Source organism: Pholis gunnellus (genome assembly GCF_910591455.1).
Source record: "Pholis gunnellus genome assembly, chromosome: 16".
Taxonomy (NCBI): domain Eukaryota; kingdom Metazoa; phylum Chordata; class Actinopteri; order Perciformes; family Pholidae; genus Pholis; species Pholis gunnellus.
The window spans coordinates 4,138,262-4,163,842 of record NC_136543.1 but is presented as its reverse complement, the minus strand read 5'-3'; the positions used below and the strand labels follow the sequence as shown (position 1 = coordinate 4,163,842).

General features: G+C 41.4%; 1 protein-coding gene across 1 annotated transcript in view; it reads right to left on the bottom strand.

Moving 5' to 3' along the window:
• The window catches only part of nudcd1 (NudC domain containing 1), a 36,528-nt gene that overhangs the window by 3,564 nt on the left and 7,383 nt on the right, over window positions 1–25,581 (bottom strand). Inside the window, exons 4-9 of the mRNA XM_079176395.1 lie at window positions 25,021–25,204; window positions 23,499–23,687; window positions 17,852–18,059; window positions 13,643–13,787; window positions 11,225–11,350; window positions 1,102–1,261 (exon numbers count right to left, since the gene is read on the bottom strand). Of these exons, the coding sequence (XP_079032521.1) occupies window positions 1,102–1,261; window positions 11,225–11,350; window positions 13,643–13,787; window positions 17,852–18,059; window positions 23,499–23,687; window positions 25,021–25,204 (1,012 nt within the window). The remainder of the gene's footprint in view (window positions 1–1,101; window positions 1,262–11,224; window positions 11,351–13,642; window positions 13,788–17,851; window positions 18,060–23,498; window positions 23,688–25,020; window positions 25,205–25,581) is intronic.

Sequence of the window (25,581 nt, the reverse complement as noted above, 5' to 3'; positions counted from 1 at the left end):
GGCATCTCACTGATAATCGCAGGGATCGAAAGAGTTATTTTTTATATCTTTATAGTTCAGAGATGAATGCTGATAAACCCAGGACGCCCCTTACTGGCTGTATTTGAAGCCTTGTTGTTTTTGTTCCCGTTTTCTTCTTCTTTCATATTTCTGTCTGCTAGAAGTGGTCGGTTGGTTTGCAAATTCCACCCACTAATACATGACACTCATTGAACTCAAGGTGGCGCTGTAACAAGTTTACAAGCGACTCAGTCAATGCATTGAATTTGGAAATGATTGATTAAAGTGGGCGGGACTTATTGCAAGAAAACTCCATTTCTATACATGTCAAATTCAAAACATCTAAATAAATCACCCGAATGTCCTACAGAGGTGAAATCCTTTCAGCACATCCGCTGAACTGTAACAAAAGTTTGCCTCAACGGAACCTATCGTCAATTCAGAAGTCCATCACTCTATTTCTAAAATACAACATTTTCTATTCTGCCAAATGTTTGATCCAACTTCACCAAGGTATGCGACAGCACACCTAAAGCCAGAATGATGGAATATCTTTGCCAACATTTTCAACGTTGTAAGCGTTTTGAATTTGAATAGACAAAAAAAAATACACAATCTTGCACTAATGGTGTCATTGTGTTAATTTGTGACAAGGTGTGTGGTATTGTGTTAACAATGTAGATGTATAGATGACTGCACATGGATGCAAACAGATGTAAACACTGCAGGTTTAAAATCAATATTTAGCAATTTTTTGAGGTAAGAAAAGCAGCGAGTACGTTTCTTACGTATATTGTGCTATGGTGAAAAGTACTTCTAATGTCAGCATTAATACACTAAGAGGGACCTTAAAGGTGACAAAACATAACATGGCTCACAGCTTAATTACATCTACGTAGATCCACTGCAGCGAGACAACTGTTGTGACCTGTGACTTTTTTTGGGCTTCATCTTCTCAATGAACCACGTTTGCACCTCCTGAACATCGCACACGTTAGTTCTAAAGGGTATAATCTAAACTTCGGGGTTGTTGCTGCAGATACAATGTAAACACGCCTAAGTGGAGGCGTCAGATCAGGTGGTTTTAGTGGAAGCTCTTACCCAAGGCGTTGAACGTGGCGACGTGCTCCCACATGTCACTGGGTTGGTCGGGACGAGGCTGCCACACCAGAGCGTCCACGTCGTGTCTGAGGCAGAAACACGGCATTTCAGAGGGGTTCACGTCCACGGTGAACAGGTACTGATGGCTGCCCAGATTCACCTGGAGACACAGACGGTTTACAAATTAGTGACGATTTCTTCAATCGCATGGAGTGACGGATTGATGTTCTTATGTGACCGCACACAAATTGGTTTGCCATCTATTTTTCTTTTCTTTTATCCTTTCCCACCTTCTTTCCATCTCTCCTTGTTTGTTTGCTTCTTTCTTTCTTCTTCTGTCTTTATTTCCTTCTTTCCTTTTTTGTTTACTACCTTTTCTTCTTCCTTCTTTTCTCCTTCCTACCGTCTTTTTGTTTGTTTCCTCCCTTCCTTCCTTTTCTTTTTACAACTTTGTCTTCTTCCTTCCTCCCTTCTTTCTTTTATTCTTTACTTCCTTAACCTTTGACTGCTTTTGTGAATACATTTGAATCTCCCTGTGAGTGATACCACATATTTTGCTCGTAGATTGATTCGTCGTTAGTTTCTCTACATGTTTGATCCCACATGGTAACCAGTAGCATTAAATGGAGAGATTGTGGTGACGGTTTGAGGCAGATGTTGAAATTCAGCGTGGGTCATTATGTGTGAACGAGTGCACTGAGTAGTTTTTGATAGCAGCCTTAAAAGTCCATGTATTTGCCCAACATTCACTCCGCTCTGATGGATGTGCTTGACATAATTGCACAGGTGTGGTTCCAAGCTATTCCTGTTGGACTCCAATTGTTTCGGAGAGAAACTGACCGCCGCTGTGACATAATCGCTCCTCGACATCTGACGGCTCTCACCGATCCCTCACTCGGAGCCGACCCACATCCTGTGAATGCGACTGCCAAACGTGTCTCAGAGGCTGTCAGCCGGCGCTGTCCTCGACTCAATACACACTTGACAGGCATTGAAAATTCAGCATCAACCGGCACATATTTTGCTGGTTGATGGTTGCGCGCTGTGACAAGCCTTTTTAGCAAGCCATCACTCCTTCACTCTAAAAACTCATTTTCGTGCCACTTTGATTTTGAACACGCGACAGACAGAAGCTCGTGCTTTAGTCCGGCCTGCGTGTGTGAGAGTGGACTGAGAGTAAACCGCCCGGGTCACGATTTGTGAGACATACAAAGAAGCCACACACACACACACACACACACACACACACACACACACACACACACACACACAAAAAGAAAAGAATACAAAGGAATAAAATCAGAAGATTGTGTGCGTCGTGGAGGGCAAAGTGTGTGTACTTCAATGACTCTCCGCACTAGGACGTGCTAATCAATCGGCTACGGCAATCAACTTATGTAAGAATAATGTAAAAACAGTCAGCCCTCCACGGAGCACAGCTCCCACATTGAGAGTTGTTTATTGTTGTTACACGTTACATGGAGGAGGGTCAAGACCTTCAGGGCTAATGTTTGCAACCACAGGAATACCACATGTCACCAATTGTGTTTCGTTTGTGCTCCTCAATGATACAAAAGAGACTCAACAGCAACACGTCCCTCAGGAAACAATCTCCCAGTTCATCGATTAGTCAATCAACACAAATGTAATTAGTTTCATTATCAATTAATCCTGGTTTCAGCTTCTCAAACCTGAATGTGTGTCTTCTATGACAGTAAAGTAAAACTTTGGATTTTGGATTGTTGGTCAGACAAAAAAAACAAGTAATCATTTGTTGCAGGTGTGGTAGAAATTAGTTTAAATGAAAACGGTGATCTACCTCCACGAGGTCTTACTGTGCTGCACAAAACAATACCTGCACTCACACTTGTTTCTCATGTGGGGGGTTATGATGCATCGATTCAGTTTGTTTACCCTGATGCTCAAACACATCGGTTTTATATTTTCAGGTTGACGTTCCAAATATTAAAAATAAATAACAATCAAGATGAAACATTTTCAGACTTGTGGGTGGCACATCCTCCCCACGGAGCCGAAGCTGAAACGCTGAAAAGCCACAAAAACTAAACTCACCACGAGCGTCTCTATTCTTCGACAAGAAAAATCTAATTCCACTCAAACACATAAAAGCTCAATGACATTTTAAAACTAAATATTGTGTTATTTTATCCAAACATAAGTCAGAGACGGAGCCCGGTTGATCCGTGATCCGTACAGATCACCGCGGGTTTAACTACACAATTTAACGTTAACCATCACAGTGTGAAATACAGTTTTACTGACGATCATTATCGGCCAATATTCAGTAAAATATGTGATCAGGACATCGTTTATTCTTTTCTAGTTGCCGATCTCAGATAATGTTTCATTGAAAACAACGATCCGTTGACAGGACGGGGGACCGAGGTTCCGTTCAGTTACATTATGATGCGTTCAGGCTCTGTTCAGTGAAAACGAGTACTGGGTGAAGGTAAATTATAACGTCATCATGATGTGTTCACATGTGATATTGTAAAATGTGGTTTTGGTGAGAAACTTTAATAAATCCAGTTGTATGAAGGAGACGTTCTCACAACATAAATATATATTAGAGATGATTTATGAACTATAAGCAGCTTATAATACATCATTAAAACTAATAATGACAAGATTCGTAAAGTTAAAGGATCAAATTTAGAATTGTTTATGGCTTGCAGACAAAGCAATTAAAATGATTTTTAGGATGGAGCCGTGTAGGCCAGCTGCTATAATCAAACAACAATATGGATCATCAATGATGATCAGGGATCCAATCCGTGACTCTGATCTGTGATAAGAACCGTGAGTTTTATGATCCGTTGCACCTCTACTTGACACACACAGTCTCCGATGTAATGAACAGACACAATCGTATGGCTGAGCTTTCATACCCTCAGATATTGACTGAGATATAACTAGATTTTCTAACACTGAAACACAGCTCTTACCCATCGATATTGATGCGAGAGTGGGTGTGGAGATGTACTCCAGTTATTGTTTGATAAAGATATTTGAGAACTTTTGGCAGCAGACCTAACTCTCTGCCACATTAGCCAGATAAAAAGAACACTAGACGCTCAAACACTTATTTAGTTTTCCTTCTCCGACTCAAAAGACATTTAAAGCAGTGACTGAGCATTGTTATTGTATGACTAATATAATGCTCTGCCTCTGCCTGGTCTGGGTCCTGGAACATGGAAACTATTTCCTCAGATCTTCTGTTGCTGGCTATCGGTCACATTCACACATTCATGAAGCCTTTACCTCATTCTTTTAGAGCAAACCTTTTCCCAACAGCCTCTGCCTTAAACACAAAGAGAATCAGAAGAATCAAAACCTTGATAAAACCTTAATCGGAGCCAAACAAGATGTACAAAGAAACTTCTCTTCTGCTCTGCCGTTGTTTCTTTTACAAAGCCGTTGTTGAATGAGGAGGATTTCACTGCCAGCAGCGGAACAAAGCAGCGGATTAAACTCTCCGATTCAAGACTCTTAATTCATGCTAATTCCTGTGTTACCTGCGAAACCGAGATATGCTATTGAATAAATGAAGGAGCTGGACTGGTCGGATTTGATGACCCGGGCCACAGTGAGAACCCTCTCAGGTGTTTCCCCTGCGTACTGAAAGACTGTTAAATGTGTTTAATGCAGCGACATGGCAGAAACAGAATGGGGTGAACACATTTGCCATTGTAGCTCCTTCAAGCACAACGTTTGCTCGAGTCTATTGTAATATCTTTCTGTATAGTTACTTGATTTGCAATTAATATAGTACTGTAGTGCATCTCTTATACAAGTCCCTTTTTAGAAAACATTTTATTTTGTGAGACAGTGTCTTAAATTGGAAATATTTTGATTTTAATCAGGATTTGGGGGATGGCAGAAGCTAACTATTTGGGTGGACAGTACAGCCCGGTACGTGTGGACCACCTCCAGGGTACTGCCCAGGTGCCCTTGGGCAAGGCTCCCCACCACTCCAACGTCTCTACACAACAATGAATGTCTAGAAATCCTGTGTGTGCATGTGTGCATTTTGGGCTCGATGTGTGTTTTGTGTGTAAAAGTGAAAAAATGTCCCCAAGAGGAGCAATAAAGTGATCTTCTCTTTCAGCCATCCCCCCCATGGCCTTCCTCAGTAGATGGGATTTCTCAGTTGTCATTAGGGATGGGAGCGATTAGTCGACTAATCGATTAAAAGGTTGCTACCATCGCTAGTCTGCACCAGGAATTCTAGTCGGTTAAACTGATCATCAACTATTATTGCATTGTGTCAAAATTTAAATGACATTTTGACAAACGCCGTCTCGGCTGTTGCCGTCTCCCCTGATCTGACCTCATCAGCTGCAGCATACCGACTCAAACTAGCTAGCCAGCTAGCACGTATGTCACGTAATAAGGCTAGTGACCTAGTGACGCGGGCTCACACCCGCTAGCTCAACGACTCAAATTTGCACGCGAGGATACCAATTGTATAAGCGACACCGAAACGTGATGGACACGGGCCTCAGTGCCAGAGGAGCCCCGAGCCCGGAGCTCTGCAGCGGGGACGCCATCATCCCTTGATGGCGTTTCATCAAACATCACACCACACACTGGGTTTGAGAGGAGCATTGCTAACTGTGCTAACGGAGGCGATTTCCGCTGCATTTAAAAGAAGATTTGGTCGCTGAACATTTTTGGGACGATGTTTAATCTTGGAGATTAAATTGTGCTCAATTTTTGACAGTTTTCTGATGGTTTTCTTATTTTTAGTTTAACTTCTTTTTAAACTTCAGCGGAATTGGACGTTAGGAACAACCCTATTTGTCACACTAAGTTCTATGGCCACGAGATGTGGTTAAAATCTTCTGCTGAGATACTATGTGAAGTACCACAGATGGACCGTTTCTGGACAGGCTCAGAATGAATTACCCGTCCTCAGTCTGAAGAAAGCTTCTGGTGAATGTTCTTGTCTTTTTGTCAGAGGGTTTATAGGCTTCATATTTGGAGTGCAGGAAGTGAGGGGTTGGCACTAAAAGCAAATGTATCTGTAAACAGAGGCCAGATGTCTGTAATAACAGCTGAAATGCCAACTATCGGTCATCACCATTGCTTCCGTCATGTTCCCGTAAGGCTGCTGCTCACTCGCCTTCACAGCCAGAGGACCAATCGTTGTTTATTTAGCCTCCCTACTGCCCGAGACACTGAACAAATATCATTCAGGCTAGTAGGTGATCATTAATCAAATAAATGACTTTCCCTCGTCCCTTGATGTCTCTTGGATATCACATTTCATTCATGTCTTTGTCTTGAATCAAAAAGGGAAGAAACCAGATTATTTCAAAGCATCATTCTGTACTTTAGAGAAAAAGCTGAGAAGTGTTCAGAGATGCCGCTGATTGGCTTGTGGAGTCACACCTGTCCTGGTCGACAGCGCCGACACCATGAAAGAGACAAGCGTCACGTTATGCTGTTAATCTTCACACGTTAGAGTTATCAGTGAAAGCCCGGCAGCACCACCTCGTCACCGATTCAAAGTGCACAACAGATCTTTGCTGTAGTTCAAACATTGCCTCGACTACGGTAGCCTTTACCACAGAAGAGGATAACACAGTGTCATAGATTTTAGCTTTGAATATCTCAACACCAAAGTTCAGTCAATTTATATTTTGAATTAAATATAAATCTGCAAAGTAGCCGAACTAGTAACTAATATAGTCAAATAAAAGTAGTACAGTAAAAGTACAACCTTTCCCTCTGAGGTGTGGTGGAGTAGGAGTATAAAGTAGCGTAACATGTAAACACTCTGTAAAGTAGGCTATACAAGCACCTCAATATTGTCCTTAGATGCAGTACTTGAGTAAATGTACTTCGTTCTATTCCGCCGCTGCTGAATCAAGAGTACTAAATCCTTTACAAGCACACAACGTTCTTCATATATCTAGCCTTTAAAATGTACACATATTTCTTCCGGGGGCCCGAGGTCCACCCGCTATTGTCTCACAAAATCCTGTGGGAGACACTGGCAACCCATTCAATAGTTATTGATAAGTCAGTCCGTACCAAAGTGATGGACCGCCATTTAAGTCCCTCGATTGACGCCACTAGAGTGGCTGTAAATAGTTAAAGAAGGGCCCTAGCACACACCATTTCAAGTAATACCTGCATTTCCTGCTTTTCAACATACAATGTCTCTATTATTTGAGTTTCTATGGTGTTGTCAGTGATTGTAGGAAACTGTACATTTTCAAAGTTCCCTAAATCTTGATTTTGAAAGAAAGTGTCAAAGCCTGCACTAAATACAGCCACCAGATGTACAGATACGGCGCGTCTGTAATCCCTTTCACAATGGAGGCCCATTGTGAAAGGGATTACAGATACGCCGAGCGGATATGATTCAGGCTCCTTCTAGGGAACGCACATAGAGAAAACATTCTCAGTCTTTTGCACCAGAATCAGAACCAAAGAGAGGCACATCTACAAAGGTGCCACAATTTCAAGCTGAAAGGCTCGATATAAAAAAATAGAAATAAAATAAAAGGTCAGCGTATGTCCTGGTGGGCAGGCGAGCGACTGAAGCATTAAGGCTGATACAATGAGGGAGGGAAGCGTTGAATAGAAAAGGTAAGGCTCCCTGGGTGAGATACGGATAAACACAGGCCAACATGCACACACACACACACACACACACCTGTATACACTCACATGTTCACACGCACACAAACACACCCACGTGGAAAAACAACTGTCTTTCAAAAAGGCTGATGGTACAGATGTCATTACAGTCCACCGTATTTAAGGGCAGCAGCTATTTGAAGAGTAAATGGAGGGAGAAACATTGTATTCACATAAGCCCCCCCCCCCCCCCCCCCCCCCCCCCCCCCCGTCATCCCAGCCCGGGCAGAAACACTGCACCTTATACTCAATACACATTAGCCTTTCATTACAGACTGAAAGGGTTTATTTCTGACTGCTGTGAGAGTTTTCACCATTGGGGAATTGTTAACCGTAAATCATTTTGTGCAACTGAAACAAGAGGAACTGAAAGAGGTGCATCAGTGATGGACAAACACTAATATTCACACATGAATAGAGCAAACTGCTACATATCTGCTTTGCCAAAAGAAAAGAAAAAAAACACATTTGCGTTTGCTCATTCCAGGGTTTGTATGGCGTTAACACAGTAGCGTAAGTATTCACAAACAAATGTCAAGGTTGCGTAACTCATAAAACCCAATGCACACATACATGTGATCTGTACCGATGAATCTGCACCTGGGCCTTTAATCAACCGCTCCTACATCACACAGTTGCAGGGAACATGCGTCTTGTATAATGTCAAGAGACTCATCAATCTAACGTGACTTGTATCTGTAAATGTAGACTGACTAGAACATGTTGCCATGGTTATCGGCATCCAAATCAGGATTCCAATGCATAGCTATTTTTTTTTTTTATGCAAAAAACCTTGAAAAGTACATGAAAAAAGTCAAAGTAATTCCACTTTATTCATTCTGCATCGACATTAATGATTGTTAGTTATTCTCAGACAAATAGCTCTGTCTATTGTGTGTGTGTGTGTGTGTGTGTGTGTGTGTGTGTGTGTGTGTGTGTGTGTGTGTGTGTGTGTGTGTGTGTGTGTGTGTGTGTGTGTGTGTGTGTGTCGGGTGCAGAGGACATCGATAGACAGTCTCAACAGAGCTAGATATTTTATTATATAAGTTTGCAAAGGCTAAAGTGTATTTATCTATACATTTGTTTAGGCCTAGATATGAGCTCATCTGTGTTTATGGGTCATGGCGGTACATTATTTGTTGAGCTTGTTGTATCCTCTACAGCAGAGGGAGGACACGATGAATGACTGATGTCTGTGTTCTTCATTCATAAAAAAAATATCGGAAATATACAGCTAATATGGACACTTTAATATATGTTTATTTTATCGCAAGTCACAAGTCATATATAGTCAATGTTATTGCACATCGCAAATTTTCCTCATAACGTGCCGGCCTAACAGTGTAGCATAGAAGTGCTACTTCATGATTGGCTGCACTGTGCTGATGTTAGCTCCATAGGTCCCGTCAGACCTCAACCCTACGCAGACTTTGTCACTCTCTATCCTACGTCACTTGACTTCTGGATCAGTTGCTTTGTGCGTCTAATACTGCAGCAAATGTACTTCCTTGATGTCACTTTCTCAGTGGTAATAAGAGTGAAACACTAGATTTTAAAGTCAAAGGAACTATTAATAAATCCATGTTTTCCTCATTAACCGTGAGCCTCTAAACTAAAATGGATCACCTTGTGTTCAAGAAAGACTGCAACATGTGACGCTTGTTTGTCACTCTGGGACAAATAATGGAAGAGAAGGACAATTTGTTGAGCAAAAGCCTCCCTATGCTTCAGACGAGCTAAAAAAAATGACAAATAATTCAAGGTTTCACTGTGCAGCATTCCAGATTTAATGCCCACAAAGCTCCTTCATTGCACAGCTCCGACTGAAGGCCACTGCTGATAAAAACTAAGTGTCTTATTCAACTTGCGCCTCGTTTCCTAATGGAAACGACAAGTCCTCTATCTGCTACCTTGAGAATATGTCCATTTCACAAAAACACACAAACCCATTCTTAACTCAACCCAGACAGCATGCTCTGTTTTTCCTCAGATAGTATGTGCTTTTTAACCACGCTAGCAGCGTGAATCTAACGATGAACATGTCTGTTAGTCCATCCGCCACCTTGATCTACACTGAAATATCTCAACAAATAAGGGATGGGTTGTGATTTAGATATCCACGGTGTCCAGAGGATGTGGCCTACTAACTTTGCTGATCCCCTGACCTTTCATCTAGCGCCACCATGAGGTTCACATTTGTGGTTTTAAGTCAAATGTCTATTGGACGGATTGACATGAAATTTGGGACAGTGACTCGTGTTCCCCTGAGGATACATTATAAAAACATCTCTTCCCTGGTGATCCCTGAATTCTCTAGCGGTATGATCAGGTGGCAGGTCAGCATCTTAAATGTGAATTCGTGAATTTCCCCTTTGGGATCAATAAAGTATTATCTTATCTTGTCTGAAATACCTTTAAAATTCCCCAACAGCCTCAGCTGTACTTTGTGTTTAGTGGTAATTTAGTGGGTTTCTCAATGACCAATGCAGATATTTAGCACTCAGGGCAGCCGATGGCCAATGTATAATGCTGTTATCATTTTTTTTCTTCAAGCCAAGTTCCTGTGTCTTACTAGCCACCTGCAGATTAAAGTGTGACTTTTGTAGAGAACACTTCATCATCAACATCGGCCTGATGACAAACAACGACGAGACTTCATTTAGGAAATCAACCATCTTGCAGAGTGGTGCTCAGAGGACAACCTACTGCCCAACGTCAGTAAAGCCAAGAAACTAATCGTTGATTTAAGAAAAGAAAGGAGGCGAAGACCCAACCCTGTCTACATCAATGGATTCCCATGAACAGTTCTAAGTTCCTGGGAATCAGCATCACAAACAAACGGACATGGTCATCACACATAAGTCTGTATTTCTTGAGGAAACTTTAGAAGGTAAAACTCCCTTAGCCAAGTTCCGTTGCGCAACCCTGTTGTACAGAGACAATAAAACACAACTTTGAACCTTAAAGGGGAACAACTTTGGCCCAGGCTCACTTTAGCTATTCTCATTTTAGTGACAAGCTGCTCCTCCGAGTTTTTGCTACACGTGACTTTTTGATTACAGAACAGCCTCTCTAACCTACCTGCCAAGTGGCATGTTGTACCCCGACAAATACATTCTCATAATGAGCATTTTATCAAAATAGATGTCGGCTACAATGGTCCAGCTTCTTGCTATATTCGAGTCACAAGGGGGGGGTGCCCATTTCTTCTTTGCAGAGCTCTCTGGTCAAGTGGCTTGTTAAAAGGCAAGGCCGAGCCGGCTTGCTCACCGGGGGCAGGGCTGAATAAGAACGTGCTCTTATAAAGGCGGTGAGCATCAGCCGTCCGTCTACGTGAGAGGAATGAAGTGTGGAAGCAGCCGACAGCAATGAGTGAACATTTTCAATATGAAGGCTGGAAAGGATTGGAGCATCAAAGTGTTTGTTAGTGAAGGAGAGAGACGATACTCACCACCTGAGTGGGCTTGAGTGATTCTCCGTCAAAGTGTGTGAGACTGGAACCGTCTTCTGGGAACCCATCACAGTCCTCCAGCTCCTGAGGGTTACAAGGGGGCTTGTCCCCGTCTGGGTTGCCATTCTAGATAATAAAAGAGGGACAGGAAAACAAGACAAGAGGCCATGGTTACACTTGTTTTGCATGTATTAACATGTAAAAAGGCTTGATTTACACTGAGGGCCTCGAGTGGACCCAGATGATACTAATGAAGGGTAAGGGCGAGACAGGATGTGGCTAAAAATTGCAGTCGTACATGAGACTGAGGGTGACTCAGGTGACCCGGGTGTGACGATGTTTACAAGACGTCAGACAGTGGAGGGCTCAGAGAAGCTGAAAGAAAGGAAAGGACGAGAGGGATGAGTTGCCGCAGAGGAGGGAGGGATGCTAGAAGCTAGAAGAATGGACTTAAATAAGAACCGTCTGTGAGGGCACGAGAAAAACAAACCCAAGTCGACGCTGTGCTTCACGAAAGTTTTTATTGCCGAGTAATATATCAAACAAATTCTGCTGATTGATTGAACAGCACCTATTTAACCAGACATTCATCAACAGGGCTGGGCGCTATGACGACATATACTGTGGAGACTAAAAGTGGTGTTCATCCTCTGAAAGCTGGACACTGTGTGTCACGTTCTTCTAGTCATAAAGATGAAAAAATAATGAATTCATGAATAAAAGAATAAAAGTTAATCTATGAAAGTGTACAAGTTAAGTATATATGTCGGCCATCCCATGCTCTCTTATGTCTCATAAGTCGATTTGTTACGCAGATTTGGTGCTAAATGAAATTTAGTGGCAGAAGTGTTTGAAGTAGCAGAAGACTAAATCAAGGAAGAGAGTCCAAAACAAGCTGGAACATGACAAGTAGAAATGTGTGCTTAGTCCTTCAACAATGCGTGTTTGTACTGACATTGAGACTAAAGTCGTGACACAACAACAGAACACTAATATGATCTGACAACATCATCGCAGCCTTAGTTTGTGATAAGATGGAGGTTTTACAGAAAGACGCACACTTCTTGAATCTTTCCTTAAAATGTTACGTATTAAGAGGTGTTTTGATTGGAGCCTCTACGATTAGTCGATCAATCAATTAGTTGATTAAAAGAAAAATGAATCTGCAACTGTTTTGACAGTTGATTCTTTGTAGAAGTTATTTTCCAAGCATCCAAGAATCCATTCTTTACCACTGGAGAATTGATAGAAATGCTCAAAGAAACTCTCCAAAATATGACAATAAGACACCAAGACCTTGAGGAACACCATAGAACAAGTCATGCTGTGATTTGGTTTTAAAAACTTTTGACATTTTTGCGAGAATTGCCTTTTTTTAGGCGATTGGATGGCGAGCGCTTTTCAAAATAGGGGGAAATAACACGTTTATACTGCATGCAAAAAAAACTGCTTGGCTTTTGCCCCCAAACTGCATGAGATGAGCACGACGTGGACATGTCTGTAAAGGTGAGACCCACGGTTTCTTGAGGTGAGAGGTCAAGGGACCCCTTCAAAAATCGCCATGCCAGTTTTTAGCTGACCAAAATGTGGCCTAACTTTGGAGTGCGATCCAGCCCCCTTCCTGACAACAAGCATGACAATTTCATTAGGTTTTGTAGTTCCACACTTGATGATTATAAAAGCTGAGCGTGCTCAGATAGACAGTATGTCGATCAGGCCCGCCGTCGGATCTTTAACAAGTTCAGGAAAACACAGAGATTTCCATCTTGCCATTTTTACAAAATGGACTATATCTCAATACATATTGATATTAAATAAAACATGTATAGTAGAATTTGTGGATTTTATCCATAACTGAATTTGATATCGCTTTGTATTAGGGGTGCGCAATTTCAGAATCATTTCTTCAAAGAATTTCCAAGAATGAAATATGTAAATGTGTATTAAATCATGAAAAAAATGAAGTTTCAGGTCAGCTGAAGATGCAAAGTTTAAAATGTATCAACAAGCAAGCCCATTAATATGAAAGAATATGGTTACCAATAGTAGATGGATAGCTAATTAATATATATTTGGGTTTAACTTATAGATTTAGGGAAAACATTAATTTCAATTTCACTCAAAGAAAATGTCTTTTGTTTTGTCTTTCAGTCTCCACAGAAATAATTATAATTTGTTTCCATCATCTGTCACGATAAATTTGTTTGTCAGAGAACCAACAGAATGCCATAAAGATCGGAAAGCCAATTCCTGCTCCCCAGTGGATTAACCTTTTTCTTCTACAGGGCCGCTCTGTAAAGTTTGGGGTATTTTTTAATGCATGGGAGGCAACTTTAGCGCAGTATTTACTTTAATGACGGCACAGATAAAAGAGAACGTCCAGAACATGCAGCATGTGAGTTACCAGCATGAGCCTACCAAGTCTTCAGAGGTGAGGAACGTCAGTCTCTCGTGGATGAGGGCAGCTTGCTCGTCGCTCACCACATACTCCCCTCTCTTGTCCCCCGTCACCAGCTCCGACCACAGCGGCCCCTCAACGCGCTTCTGCAGGGTCACCTCCAGGCTGAGGACACATTCACACGAGCACCAACACAAATAAAAACATGTCCCTTCTCATTCAAAGGGCTGCCGATCAATGAGTCATATATATGTAAATGATAAAGCTTCAACACTTTCAGAAATTGCCTGAGAGCCATGATTTGTATGAAGCACAGAGCAAACAGCGTACGTGGAATGAGAATGATGCAATCAACCAGTAAACAACCAATCAGGAGCCGTCTAGTGGGTTAAAATGCAGCTTTGATGAGAAAAGGGTGAGAAGAGAACTTGAGGAGTTATTCAGGCTGACAGGTCTGTGGCCAATCCTCAGTGGCAAGTGAGAAGTGTTTAAAGTAGCAGAAGACTAAATCGAGGAAGAGAGTCCAAAGATTCTTTGTAGAAGTTATTTTCCAAGCCAAAAATGATGAAAATGTGATAGTTCTAGGTTGTAAAATGTGAAAACTTGCTGCTTTTCAATCAAAACATTTGGGGTTTTGGACAGTTCAGACATTTAATGAGTCACATTGAGCTCAAGGATGTTGTGATTGGACCAAACGAGTTGATTGAGAAACTAATTGTCAGATTACTCCATTGTGAAAATATTTTTGCCAAAGATTGATTTTTGTAATCACATTAATTGTCACAGATGTCTTTTACATTCGTTTGTTGCCACGGTATAACAATCAAATAAATGCAGCCATCAATCATTGTTTCTACGTGGCTAATTTTGACAATTGGCTCTCAGTAACATTATTTGCTGTCGACACAAACATTTCAGATGAAACGCTGCTCATCAGTTGCAGCTGTGGAGTCCGTATAATGCTATTATGTCTTTCTACACTTGAAATCTATACACTTGGCTAAACACAAGGACATGTGAGCCAGTTCATCAACTCTAATTGTTTCACTAAATGATGCTAATGAAGATCCGTCTTTATGGGTTCGAGCCATATAATGAATGAATTAGAATTCATTTTCTTTTCCGTCTTGTTTTCGCGTCACACCTTTGCATATGTGCATTCTCCCCCGAAATATGTGATCTCACATCTCCCTTTCTTCGTCACAGCTTCTGAGTACGTTCAGTAATAGTGCACCATTTGCAGTTTGCCATTAAGCATGGAGAGCATAATGAACTGCTGTGTGTTGGTTTTCTGGTGCTGAATGTGTCGTGTATAATGTCTCCAATGCATTATGGTCCGCTGAATGTACCGTCATAACTGCATCACAGTACAGCACATGTGCAAACCATTAGAAGTGTGAAATGACAAAAATCAGAACACAAACTAAGTAATAATTAATTAAATCTATTCAAGTTAACTGTATCATCTAGCCTGATAGTGATTTTGAAATAACTAACTTTTCCTTAATGGCTTATGCATGTTGTTGTTTTTCATGTCTTATATTCTGTCCTCTATCTCCCTCTTTCCCTTTTCATCTTCCTATAAAGCAACTTTTGTTTTGAAAAGTGGTGGGCACAGAGGTCCAGATAAGACTCTGGATTCCCAAACACGCCATGTGAAAGCACTGGCAGTCTATTGCAGCTAAACATGCGTTCAAATGAAAGCGTTCATCCTGTTGCTCCTTCTTGTGCTTCATGTTGGACTCAAAATGGTCCAGGAACGCGACGGTGAGCCTTGGAACTAGTTTTCATCAGACCTGAATCTGGTGTTGAATCCTTGATCAAATTTAGTTTGGTTCAGCTTTCAGCATTTGCAGGTAATCAAGCTATAAATAGCGCAAACGAAGCTCTACGATTTTGTTAGCCTGGTTACAAGCGGAGCCCTCAGCTCGACTTTACGGATCGTAATCTCCAATCATCAGCACGCATTCGCCCACTGAAAATGTGCACAAGTGTACAGCCATGTACTAAAATGACTTTGGGTTTCAGTGTTGAGGGGATCTTTAAGGCGTAACAAAAGTCAGCCTGCTACTTCAACAGGACACGTTGAAGCCTCCATCTAACAATACCAACGCAGACCCTCAAATGCAAATATCATCTATAATCTGATGTGCTGCTGTACGTTTTGAAACCGGGTCTGTATTTGGGCAAACAGTAACAAGAAGAGACACACAGGGCAACTTCTTAATTCAGCTCCCTACAAAGGAAAGCAGGATGGGGAACAGCTGTCTGTCTACAAAGAGAATAACTATTAGTATGGAAAAACATGCACGATACAAACAATAAGAGTGTTTTAGGTATTTACATTGTAGAAGGACATCCAGACTGCACACACACACACACACACACACACACACACACACACACACACACACACACACACACACACACACACACACACACACACACACACACACACACACACACACACACACACACACACACAGAGAGAGAGAAACATACACACTTCTCCCAGCTAGATTTCAATCAAGGAAACAACTCAAACCCTCTATTCTATATTGGCTACTATAATGTCCTTTGTGCGTCGATGTAGAAACAAACAGCCAGTGTGAATGTGTGATTTTCTGAATTATTCACAGCTTAAAAGGGCATCTAGAGGAAGACAGCAGCACCCAAACAGCATTCAAAGAGAAAAGGCCACTCTAAGGAATTATCAACAACAAAGCACCAAATGTCAGCACAACATATCTTTGATACGCAAGCAGGGATAAGCTTAAATAATTCTAAATGAAAAGGTGCTGGAGAAAACACTCATGTCCGCATCACAGTTCCTTATCTAAACAACATTATTGTTAGATTTTTCTTTCTGCACACAACGAGTAACAGGCATACTCTCTTTATCACACACACACACACACACACACACACACACACACACACACACACACACACACACACACACACACACACACACACACACACAAGCCTTTAAACGTATCAAGGATGGTCAGACATCTAACAAACAGGCAATGTAACAAGTTTTTACACTGGATGGAGCTTTGAAGGACTCATATTGAAGAAACGGAGACTGGAGAGCGCTCTCCAGTCTCCGTTTCCTGTTTCTTCTTTGGAGGATATGACTCAAATCATATTGACTACTGGATGAATAGATCCGATGCTCATGAAAAGTACCATGTCCTTTATATTTTATTTTGCTCTGTAACACTGAATGGACGTCATTTGAAAGTAATAAATGAGCTGCTCCACTGTTCTGCAACCAGGACAACGCGTCCCCCTCAATCGGCTGTTCAATAGACGAGAAAAGGAAGGTCGACGTCCTCATGTTACATTCATCTTTTTATAACAAATATGTATGATAACATACAGTATGTGAGAGTTATGGTTGTGAACACACAGGAGAATAAACACGACCGGGATGGAAACTGTTCCTTGGAGTTGGTGGTTTGTGGCTCCATGTTCCCCTTATTCAGAAGCAATACTTTAAACTAGAATTACAGCCTCAAGAAAAAAAAGGTTATGTTGCAGTTTACGTCCACGTCTGTCCAAAATGTCACCACTTCATCATTTTATCCTGTTAGACATTTGTGTGAAAATGTCATAGTTTTAAGCGTATGAATGCTTGAGCTACGGCCAAAAACGTATTCCAATCACTTCATCCTTGAATCCAATAGTGCTTTCCAAAAGCAAAACCTACCATACTATTTAGTGTGCTGAGAAAATGGTTTAGTCTGTCCTAATCATAGACTGTATGGAGTTAAGTGCACGTAGTCATCGTGTCGTCATTGGTTTGTAGACTGCTGTTTTGAAGCCTTGAGTTCGGCGATTTGGCCGTTGCCATCTTGGATTACGGCGTCGCTAAGTTGTCTTTTTTTGCAACCCATGAACAGGAGTGACCATATTTGGCATATGAAGGAGTGACGTAGAGACGCCGTATGCGGCGTCGGTAGGGGCAGCGACCTGTCAATCACCGTGTAGCCCCGCCCTAAAGCATATCCTGCTTTATGGTCTATTTAACTCTAAATGGATCATAATGTACTAAATTAACATCATGCTGTATTGAAACAAGAGATTGAGACAATGAGAGACATTTCCTGACATATGGCGTTATAAACACTGAAACACTGCTGTAATGACGTACCATGGGGTTTCCGGTGTCACGGCTGTTCGTGCTCCTGAAAATACAGAAATCAAACAGCAACTCTGCACACCTTTTGTCATCCTTGATGATCCAGGCGCTGGCCTCTGGGTCTACAGACGAGTGCAGGTGGCCCTCCAGTATCGAAGGGAAGCCCTGAACCCCGAGCCTGATGCGGTCTGCCGTCAGCCTGAACTGCACCTCCTCTTTGGTGACACCCTCGGGCATGCGCACGCACGCCGTGATGTCCTCCGCCGTCTGCTGCCAGAAGTAAATTGGATCTGGGAGAGAGAAACGTAATGGTGCTCAAGTTAATGACGGCCCTGTGCCCGTGGTTAGAGTCATACATAAAACATCTGATACAGTGCAGGAGTTGAGGGGAATTACTTCTGAATATTCAGCGACACTGCAGATGGGAGACTATTAAAATAAATGAATTATCATCCCGCAAAGGGGACCACGAGAGCCGAGCTCACCGTGAAGCTATTAAGCCAACGCTCCTGCCACAATTTGACATTTGAACCTGCAGTGTTGTGCAGAAATATGCTGTCAACCTACATTTTTTTCAGATTTTGTTGTGCTATTTGCATTCATTCACTTCAATCATTCTTTCCAGATAACTGACAGCTCGGCCAACCGTGGATCTGAGAGCTTTTAGTCCGGTTTATCTGCTGGTGAGAATCGTGCCTCAAAACCCTGCTCACAGATCTCAATCAAATTTAGTGCAACATTAGGCCGCCGGCTAAGGAACACGTTAGCTGCTTTTGGAGTTCAAGCCAGTTCAGCATCATTGCCCAACATTGATAGGGTAAATCAGGCTTTTTCTAATGTGCAACTGCTCTTACTTGAATACAAAAATCTGGTATATACATACATACGTACATATATATATATATATATATATATATATATATATATATATATATATATATATACACACACACAGAATCGGTTTATTGCAAAGTAGGTTACAAATACTAGGAATTTGGCAAGCTGATTGGTGCGTGACAATAATAGTAAAAAGTAATAGTAAGAGACATGATTTAAAGATAGAAAATGTGAACATTTACAATAAAATATGATAAACAAACAAAAAAGTACTTGAGTGTTAAGTGTACATCTAAAGAGAAGAGTTGTGCAACGCTGTGTAACTGGAAGTAATTGTCCTGGGGATGGAAGGGTCAGAGTCAGTGGGGGTCCCGGGCAACTGCAGACAAGAAGAAACTGTTTTTTGTGTCTAAATACTTTCTAGACGTGAACGTTATAGCTACAGTGTAATAACTTATAGCTATGAGTGTATTAAAACACTGAATTAGTTCAGACAATCATGACAGCCGCTTTTCCGCTTCTTCTGAACAAGGAAGGGATCTGTTCTCACCGTTGCCCACATCGTTAAGAAGCCAATTCCTTCTGTTGCCTCTGACTCAGCACCTCCACTGGGCTGCGTCCCTGCTGTGATCCATAACTGAATCCTTTTATTAGTAATCAGTGACAACACCTATACCGTGCTGTGCGCTATAAAGTCGTCACAGAGAGAGTTGCCTTTTAAACACTGCTGGCGGTGGTGACAGCGGGTATGTACCCAGAATGAGGCGGTGCCATTCTCCTTCAGAGCCTTGTTGGAAAATGTACGAAAAGCAGGCCTTGTGTCCCTCTTTAACCTCTCTCTTACCAGTCCACAGATGCTTGACAAAATGACTTTGCCTGCCAAGTACGTAATCATAAATGGAGACAACAATCCCATCGCAAAATCTGATCGGAAAAAAAACCTTGCAGCCTTGTGCTCGAATCGCTTCTTCGAGAAGGTTGTTCACTGATAAATAGTTCTAAAATAAAGTCCCTTCGAAGCTTTTCAGCGATCAGAAGGGAGATTGATCCGGTATTATCTTGGTACAGGTGGAACGCTTCCTCCTCTCTGTGATGCAGCTGCGAGGCAAAATACAGTGACCCATCACTGAACAGTCCACCAGCTGGGAAATACAACTTAATCCAAACTTAATTCAGAAATACTGAGAAACCAGACGGGCGCATAATAATCATCCCCCTTCACAATCATATGAATGAGTAGGCACCACTGTGAGCGGTCAAATCACATAGTGTAATACTATTAATACTATCAGTGGTGGAAAGTAGCAAAGTGCATTTACCCATGTATTTGAGGTACTTTATCGGAGTATTTCCTATTACTTGTACTTTGATGCAACTCTTCTCTACTTTCCAAATGCAGGTATTGTCCATTTTACTGCACATTTATTTTGTCATTTAAACTGTTTTGAGGTTCAAAGACGGTACAATCGTAGTAAAAACTAAAAAAGTAAAGAATGGAGAAAAGTACTAAATATTCATACAGATTTGTGTATCACTTCATTATGCCTTCAGATGTACCTTATGACCACTTGATTAAACTAATGAACAGTACATAAAGTAGTAACTCGCTCTTTAAACACATTGATGCATTAGTATTTTAGGTGGGGTTGGTAATCTTCTTCAAAAACATTTTCATTACATTCTGACAGCAATCAGTGAACCAAAGGCTCCGACAGGCCTGAAGGGCGGTCAGAGTAGCTGACTTTCACTGGACTGGGACTTTTTGGTTGGATGATTTTTAAAATGCAGTGTACTGTACTACCAACCCACGCTCTAACAATCTAATAGTTTTATCTATCATTTTGGTCAGAGGGGCCATTTTTCTGCAAAACAAATTACTACAAAACAAACTTTTATTAGTTTTAATACCTACATACTACTAATAACACTTTTTACATTGATGTATTGATACTTTTACTTAAGGGATGATTATAATTTGTATTTGTTTCATGTCAATCGTCCTTAAACAGGAGGTACTTTAGCAAAGAAAAAGTCAGACAGCATGCTGACTTTAAAAGTGTGTTCCTCTATTCTGAATAAGTTCAAATACAGTTAGCTGTCAACTAAAGACAATTATAGATGCTTTGTAACAGGCCTGAGTTATGACTATGATGAATAAAAAAAACAAACTAAATCTAAACTAAATCCTCTGATCCATACACAGACGACCCGGTGCCAGTTTCCTCATATACAACACTCCTGTGGAGAAAACTCTGAGCCAGAACTGTCACAGTCCACACTCACTCTGTGATTACTGGCAAAGACTGAGCACTGAAATTGGTCCAATTATGATGCTCCGAACCAACAGACCTGCTCCGTATCTGGCAGGGCCGCGAGGAACCGAGACGTGTTCATTATCACCTTTTGTTGTTGTCGACTGAATCAACAAAGACACTAATGAGAAAGGGAGAGGGGAGCTGCCAAATCTTTCATTTCAGTTCCCAATCTTTTCCTTACCTCTGCAGTGTTCATCATTTGAACTTCTCTGTTGGCCAAACTGATGAAAAGACACACATAACGCCAACCTAGCACAGTCACTATCCACTGATCCCTTACATAAGTGACCCATAGACATAGGTAGTGTTTTTGGTTTCAGAGACTTCTCCAGCCGCTCATTTGGACACTTTCTCTCTTCAGTATCTATACTACATGCGTATGTGCACCTCGTCTCCATCAGCGCACCATTAAGTGACCTCCGTCTCTCCTCCCACCTTTGCATCTCCTCTCTCATCGCTTTCAAGCCTCTTTGAAGATGCCTCCCCTCTTGCCACTTAATCCACTTCTTCCACTCCAAAAGGAGAAAGGCAGCGCGCTGATAAAAGGATTGGCTACAAAGCTGCCATTATTCTGATTCTGCACCATCAACACACACACGCACACACGCGCACTTTGCCCTGTCTCGATCACCCGAGGTGTTTTTTTTTAATCTTTTGAAAAAGAGGTTGGCTATTTGTCTGCTTGTTTTGAGGTTGTGAGTAGAATTGAGTGCAGAAGCAGGAAAAGGAATAAAAAGCAGTTGGATATGAACGTTTGGTTTAGCTCAAAAACAGGATGTTTTGTGAATTTAAAAGGTTCCTTATACGATATTCAGAGCATTGACATAGCAGCAAACTAATGTGTTATATGTAAAGATACATTGGAGTCTACATCAGCAGAGTAGGAAGTCACTCTCCCTCCGTGTGTGCAGTAATCAGAGCTTTTCTCTGCTTCGTTTCCATAAATGGGCCAGAGGTTTGAGCTCACGTTCTGCGCTCATACGGAAGTTACAGCCGGTAACGCTGTCCCGACCTACGGCGTCTCGGCGGAAGCGTTGTTTGGCTGCTCGCTCTTTACCCCCGTTTCAAGTATTTATGCTAAGCTAAGCTAAGCTAACCTTCTCCAGACTTTACCCCATCGATATTCATTGTACAGGCATGAGTGGTATCAATCTTCTCATCTTTGTCTCGGCAAGAACGTAAAATCATTCCAGTCTCTAAATTGTGAGGATGTGTTTTACTTCTCAACTTTGGGGTTTCGACTGTTCATTTTTTGCTGAGTTAAGGCATTTATCATTATTTGTGACATTGTAAGAGAAAAGAGTTCATTGATTAATCAACTATATAACATTTATATTAATGAAAAATATTGATCAATTGTAGGCCTAGACATAAATCCCTATTTCATTATGACCACTGCTGATGAGGGAAGACAGATTATGGTGTGGCTTTGTCAGTACAAGCAGCAATAAATGGCCTGGAAATGTATCCGAGTACTCGCAGACAGATTACCAGATCTCACAGAGACTCCAGCCTGCTCAAGCGTTTCCATGGCTACAACCCAGCTAGTCAGTGTGTGATTTTTAAAAGGTAATGAGCGGAAGAAGCAAACGTTGCTCGACTGAAAACAACCAGACGCAACTGCATGATGAATATCGACCGGAAACCGTCTCATCACAGAAATGCCAAGAAGTGAGCGGTGTGGTGACATCGTGTGTTTTGTGGAGCGAGGCCGGGCAGCAGATCAAGAGTCCAGATGATGTTTGTATTTCACTTTGTTTCAACGGTTTTACAGACGGACTGGTTTGCTCTTTGGCAGGTTTCAGACTGCGATCTTAACAAGAAAAAACAAAGATGGCACTTTCTCTCTAAAATGATGATCAATGCCAAACCATGTCTGACACATGAGTCAGACTGTTTCAAAGACCCTGATGTGATGTCACGACCTTTTCTGAATTCTCTGAACAAAATCTTGAGCCAGGGTCTGAAACAGATTGCGGCTAAACGCCAACAAATCGGGATTGAAGCAGAATATTTTTTGTTTTTTCCATTTTTTGTGAATTTTGGAAATGATTACATCTATTCTTTTTCAATAAAGTTTTACTTTTGGACTGAGAACGGAGATATTTACAGAGACTGTGTGTGTTTGTCTGAGAGAGAGGAAGAGAAGGTGAAATCATGTTTATTAATTTGAATATTATTATTAATATTCAGAATTTGAATATCAACATTTTGAATACATCTTCAAAGCTCTCTCTCTCTCCAGCTTTTTATGGACAATAATTTGCGTATGTCATTGTTTTTCTTAAAGCGATATCAGTTTTAATATTGCCCAACCTGTCAGCTGAATGTGTAAATAGGGAAAACGGAACCATAACAACTTTATAAAGCAATAATATGTCAAAGCGAGTGTTTCAAAGCGAGGGTTCCTCACACAGAAAATAACAGGTAGTGGCATTGATGAAGAAAATAATGGCTTTTAAAGTGTCAAAACACCTGGTGGAGTTGTGATGTAAAGAGGGGAAATCTAGCCGCGCCTCAGTAATAACCTTCTAGCAGTGTGTGCTGGCAGATTTCTCAGCAGCGCCTCTGACCCACCTGTCTTCTCCGCCTCCATGGGCTCCGGGTCCGGCACCTCCACAGGGCGACCGTCCACATGTGTGAAGGCAAACGGTTTCTCAGAGGCCACCATCAGCCCCTTCCCCTGCGGCTCCACCGCTGCGTAGTGGGGCACCGACTTTCCCCTGAGGACCCTCGTCTTCTTCACCTCGTACTTCTTCTCCGGCCCTGCATGATAAAAAGGTGCATTGCTATTGTTTTATTGATTGCTGTATTTTTGCTCCACTCTTCTTTCTAACCACCATCGGGTGTCCACTGATGTGAATATCTCACACAGAAAGAAACTTTGAAGTCAATCAATAGGTTATTTATTACAGCAGGTTACACTATAGTATAGACTCTATACTGCAGAAAAACTCTGAAACTAATTATTGTTTTAAACTTCAAATGAATTGTTTTGAGGATCAGATTAAAGACCTTTACATGTAACCCTTGTGCATCCCTTTTAAGGACAATAATGTCTGTGACATTATCGAAATATTTTATCAACAGTTAAATCTTTTAACCAACTTCAGTTATGATGATAACTAACAAATATGTTTTCATAAAAAAACACCCACAAAGTTTCTGTCTACTCAATGCTCGGGTCCACTGTGGGACATGTGAATAATGAGCAACAACATTCATTTCTCTGTTGGTGAAGGATGTCAGGATGATAGCGAGGTTAAGCGGTGAAAATATTCTAAATATAGCAGAAGCATATACTGACATTGATTTTTTTTTAGGCGTCTCAAACACAGGTTTTGCTGCTGCAGTGCATTACTTTACTCCCGCGCTGGTACTCCCGTCTGTTTCTACTGTCTGGGGGGGGTGTCGGTCGTCCTCTACTGAAGGTAACACACGGACTATGGATGAACACCTCATACAAACTCCCTTCAATCATCTGAACTATCCCTTCCCTTTAATACTGCCGATACCTTGCATTAAAACATATTGTATGACGAAGTAGATTTTGGAGAATACCATTCCCCTCTCCAGTGATGTTCAGGAACAATTGTAAAGCTCATTGACAAAATATAGATATAGTCAAACATTGAGACACTAAACAAACAAACAGATTATTCTACAGCTCGCAGATATCAAAGGGCTGCATCTTTAAATCCAACTTAATGAGGAAGGGACTCCGCAAAGGCTGCTTCTGTTTTTTTCTTTTTCCAATCTTTGAATAATTAGTCAGTGTCTTTCTTTCTCAATGTGTGTTAAGAACTTTAATGAAAACTCTTCTTGCCAGTGTTTGCTTTAGAGCGCACTAATCTCATCCGGGACATCATAATTACAGCGCATTAATGGCAGAGCGTGACTAACTTCCCAGTATGGCTTGATTAACAAAGAATCGTGTCGTCTGCTGGGTGTTAATATTGTGAAGATGAACATGAAAACGAAATAACAGGCTTCAGATTTAGCTCTTAATTCAGACCTAATTATGTGTGCCACGCTTGTCTTGTCTCATCTGACTTCATACTCAATTACTGAAATGATGATAGGCCAGTGAACCACCCACCACGTCCCGCGGTGTTGGCGACGGTGATCCACTCAAGAGACACGGAGTATCCACTCCCTTTGGTTTCCTGCGGGTCTTTCTGGATGCGGAGCAGCAGGACCTCCATGGTGTGGACTCCCTCCTGGACATGTGCGATGCTGTGGAGGACGGTGAAAGGCTCCCCCATGTCCTCACTGAACAGTGGCTACGGGCACAGAATCAACAAATACGATCACTTTAACAAGACGCAGTTGAGAGCGGGCAAAAATCTGTCAGCTTTAAGTTTTCATAGAAGTAAATGCAGTTTATGCAAGTGTGTAATCTGGGTCAATTTGGTGAAGAAAAACTACATTTTATAATCATGTAAAAATGTATCTGAAATGAATATTACTAGAACTATTCAGTACCCATATGATGCACACGTTGAAGGAGAAGAAACATTTGTTTCAAATTTCTCAAATGTGAAGATTTGCTGCTCTTCTCCATTTTATATCACCGTAAATTCTAAATTCTAAATCTTTGGGTTTTGGACAAAACTAAATTTTTGAAAAAATTATAATTCAACTAGTTGACGCCCTTAAA